Source organism: Pygoscelis adeliae, unplaced genomic scaffold (assembly GCF_000699105.1).
Source record: "Pygoscelis adeliae isolate BGI_AS28 unplaced genomic scaffold, ASM69910v1 Scaffold25, whole genome shotgun sequence".
Classification (NCBI taxonomy): Eukaryota; Metazoa; Chordata; class Aves; order Sphenisciformes; family Spheniscidae; genus Pygoscelis; species Pygoscelis adeliae.
The window spans coordinates 4,940,986-4,945,597 of NW_008824808.1; the positions used below are offsets into that span (position 1 = coordinate 4,940,986).

The 4,612-nt window shown below is 38.9% G+C and overlaps 1 protein-coding gene across 1 annotated transcript in view; it reads right to left on the reverse strand.

Annotated features, from left to right (window-relative positions):
• Nucleotides 1–1,359: 1,359 nt before the first annotated feature.
• The window catches only part of LOC103917088 (ubiquitin-conjugating enzyme E2 E2), a 220,840-nt gene continuing 217,587 nt past the window's right edge, over nucleotides 1,360–4,612 (reverse strand). The window contains exon 5 of the mRNA XM_009324193.1: nucleotides 1,360–2,124. Within this exon, the coding sequence (XP_009322468.1) occupies nucleotides 2,027–2,124 (98 nt within the window). The 3' untranslated portion in view covers nucleotides 1,360–2,026. The remainder of the gene's footprint in view (nucleotides 2,125–4,612) is intronic.

A 4,612-nucleotide genomic window follows, 5' to 3' on the forward strand; every position in this document is an offset into this window, starting at 1 on the left:
TTCTTTTTAATCCTTTTACCCCTTTGTTGTATTTTTACAGCAGGAAGGTTCCCTTCAGAAGTGGAGGTACTTCGCGGCAAGTCGTATGGTGGAAGCAGCTTCCAAGGGAAGCACATATAACAGTTGTCCTAAGAAGGTGTTCTGGCTCAGAGAACTCTGTTTTTTGGGTTTTGTTTTGTTTTATTTTTGAACTGTTATTGTTCTTTCACGTCTGTATTTAGGATCTGTTGGCCTCAAAATGTTGTATGGCTGGGCTTGTAAACAGTTGGCTTCTACAGACACCAGAAGACTCTCCGTTTGCTTTGATCAAGAGAGACTGACTATTTCTTTGAGATCCCCATGGTTCTTAGGGTGGTAGTTATATACCACCTACAACAAAGTCACTGTTCAGCTTCTCTTCACACACAGGACAACTCACCAGTAGATTCAAGCTGTACGTCTGTTCAGTTCTTAGCAAATGGCTGAGAGAAAAACAGATCAGCCTGGAAATGCTGAGCAGCGCAGTGATTGGCGTAGAGGCCCTGTGGTGTCACCTTGACTGCTTTAGTATTCAGGACGGTTGGACTGGGTTGGAGTGTAATGGGATTGGGCCTCCCCAATCTTTATACTGTCCCTATTGTAATGTATCTTCTTTAAGATAGATAGGATCTTCTTTAAACATAACAGGCAAGGAGAGAGGGGAGAGGGCAGGCAAGCACTGTATACGTTTAATTATGAGACAGGGATTTTCCAATATGCCTTGCAACACAAAGAACATTTAGATATCAGCATCACAGTGTATATTTTCTAAATCACAACACCCACACATTTCCTTAGCCAAGTAGAAGTTTTCCTTCTATGGCTGCGTATCTAAAATTAGCCTGAAGGTCAAATCTGAATAGAAATACCCTTGCCATTGAACGTGCTGGGAATGATTGGTGCAATGGGCTCCATTTTCCCATCGAAAACCTTATTTTTTTAAATAACAGTTGCTTTTACAATTAAAGAGCTTGGAGAAAGGCAAAATGAGGCCTGCTGTATAAAATCATCATCAATATTCTGCTTTCACTGCAAGGCTATTTTTATAGATAACTATTTTAAATGTAACAAGATGGATATAGTGAAGCCATAGTACAAAAGATGCAGCAAGAGGCTTCAGAATAGCTGAGCTGAGCACTGCCATGTGAAAGAAAGGCCTTAAAATTTGGAAGATGTTTGTATATGAAAGATACACACAATGAAGAATTCTAAGTTAAGAAAGGCATTGTTGTGAAGAAATGAATAGTTTAGGTCTAAAATAGTTGCTTAACCTGCAGTTGTATTATGTCAGGACTACGCAGCCTATACCGCACAAACGCAAAAGCACCGTCTTGCAAGAAGTGCATTTATCAGCCACAGTGTTTTATTGAGTGCTTTAATAATACAAGTGTACATCAACTGATCCACAGTCAAAAGTGGCAGGTCCCTAAGAAATTTACAAGCACTTTTTTTTTTTAAGTAAATCAAAATACATATTAATTTGTTCAACGCAATAGCCTTTTGTGTGGGAAACAGAAGGCTAGTGATAAACACAGTCTTAGTAATGCACAGTGATTCTTGATTTTAAGCTTTTATACAAAACTTGTTCCCAGTAGCATGCACCCACCATTAAAGACTTCAGTACAAAAAAATAACCCTAAACACTACATTTAAGTAGAAACGAGATATAATTCTGAATTTGTTTGTTTTCCCAAAAACCACATGAAAGAAAAAACCCCCACACATTAATACAAAGCTTTGTGACAAAGCTCTATACTATTACAGATCCAACATTCTTTGCACTGATAACCAAAATTCCCTGTCTACATTTGAGGGAAACAACTTTCAAGTTAACAGAACAAAAAACCCCAAAACAAATAAAAATAAAAATAGAACCAAAAAGAAAGTAAGGACAACCTTTTGTCACAAAATGGTTCAAAATTTAATAAAAAATAAGAATGAAGGGAAGGGCTATTGATGCACTTAGTGAATGTGCTTGCACAGGTCCAGCAAATCCTAGAGTAGGTTCCTATGTGGCATATCGCTTGGTCCACTGTCTGGCCATTCTGTCGTGCTCTGCTCTGTTAGTCATATACTGAGTGGCAATACTTCCAACCAGGGGGTCAGCTGAAAAGGAAACACAAACCGTGAAATACTCGTCAGCCTTGGAAGGATGAAAAAGCTATTCTTAGGTCCAGATTCATTCAGTCGTTTTAGGTTTAACTGTATGAACAAGGTGCCTAAATATACGAGTCCCACTTTGAAAGCACGCATGCATACAGGAAGAAAGGAGGAAGATGGGGAGGAGTTGGCTGGCAATTAGATATAAATTTCTGGTAAACATATAACTAAAACAATTTTCTAAAATTCTGCCTCACAAACCAATGTTCCAATAATTTTATTTTGAGCTAAAAGTCGCTTTCAGGTGATAAGAATAAACATACTGCATCATTTATTTATGGTATCAGACTCCCACAAATATCTATATTATCACCAAAGAAGAGGATGGGCTCTAATTCAATTATCAGGTTAAATGGTTTTTTGAATACTTTTAGTTTTGAAGCATAAAGAAATATCGGGAATTAGGGCAGGAAGTGCTATTTTCAAGCAGAAAAAGTCAATTCAACTTTGGGAATTGGTATTTAATTTACGGGATCTTTCTGAGCATTTATATGGCCAGAATGCTGCATGATTTGGTCTTCTCAAGCTATTTCTGTATATCCAAAAAGAGACAACAACCTGAAAAAGTATTTTTACATTAATCTGTATCTACAAATTACTTCACAAATAATTAAACACAATCAGCCCTTTAAGAAAAATAAACCAAAACAAGACTTTCCCAGAAGTGACTGTACGTCATCACCATTTTTCTCTTCTCAGTTTAAAGCAGACAAAATGTATAGAGATTTTCCCAGAGGGGACCCATACTCTTGATATTTCTCCTGCAACATTAAATTTCCTGAGATTGTACCACCACACCGTGCAAGTTCAGAAGCACCGATACCATGTTTTTTCCTGACTTAGGACAGACGAACATGACTTCTTATTAAAACCAGTTAATAATCAGCTTTGTAGTTGACTGAAGATGGTGCCATTGAACAATATGAATCTCGGCTTCCCCAGTACAGTCGTAATCCGAGTGTGGCGTTTGTATTATTAAGCACTGAAATTCCTGGGAGTAGATGTCAGGCATTCCACAAAGCAGAGTAAATCTGAGCTTTTTTGTTTGTTTGTCGACGGTAAGAGTTTATGTTAGCACAAACAGGTTGGTTTAGCCAAAAAACAATTGATTGGCTTACCACTACTTTCAGGAAGAGCCCATGATTTGAATCTTAAGTTTGCACCTACTAAATTAGTAAGGCAAGTTATCACTGAGACTGTGGCGTACTAAGTCCCTGTAGTCTCAGCCCTGCAAACACTTACTGCATAAGCTTACCTTTAGTATCATAATATATCCAGAGGAGGTCACCGAGACCTAGGCTTTGCTATTTTTACATGCATGAGTGTCAAAGAAGCATATCTCATCTAAGATCCATTTTAAAAGTTTCAGACTAGAAAGTGTATCACCTTTAACTCCTCAGCCAAGGAGAAGAACTATATCGGGGATTACCGGAAAGATTTTGTTCTGTGCAAATAGGAGGCTAACAGTCTATGGGTATTTAAGGAGTGCAAAGTTGTTCATGGCTGGAATGAGGTTTGAGAAGCACTGCAGGGTAAATGAGGAACTTGGGCAACGGGAAAGGGCAGAATTTCCCTCAGCAAAAAATTTAGGGAGTAGCCACAGGAAAACCTTGTCATAATGTAATGTAGTTTGGGGATGAGTCTGACAGCACTGCTGCGAATTTCCACACCCTCCTTGGACGTGATACCACTGTGCGAAGAAACACTTTCACAGACCCATGGAGAAGTGGATACTAAGGGTTGAACTTGAAAGGAATCCTTGGAGCAAAATTCGATGAATGTGCCAGTTTTCATGATGTTGGGAGAGGTGGGGTTTGGCCTCTGAGGCATCTGGCTGTGACGGATTGCAAGAATATCATGGCATTATCATCTGGAACGCAGTAAGTGCTTAATGACGTTTAATGTGTATTTAAAGTGCTGCCGCTAAGACCTTTATAAAACCTTCTGTGAGTCAGTGAAAAGTGATATGCTGTAGTAAAAGTTTACCCAGTTCCAATCTGAAAGTCTTTTATGTACAGGATGAACGTTTCTGTGAAAGCATGTCTTTCACATTGAGAGCTATAAATCAATTTCCTTGATATACTGAAAGGGTACTGAGGATCATATCATCATCCCCAATCCTGAATGACAGATTACAGATTACAATGTTTGGTTTCCTAGTGTGGTTTCCATCTCTATCTCCTTTTGGGAGCAAGGAAGTATTTCAACAACATACATCTTTGGAAGGATTTGGAAGGTACAGACTCTTTCTCTCACCTCCTCCCAGCATGGGAGGGTGTCTACTTTCTACTACATGGGGTGGGGGAATCAGTGAGAGGAGTTCTTGAGAAGAAAGTGGGGAAATCTGTTGAAGTCCAGTTATGTAAGGAACTGGGCTGTTTATTTATCCATATGTTCAAGCCTTTGTCTTTGTGGTGTTTTGTTTGGCAGTTGG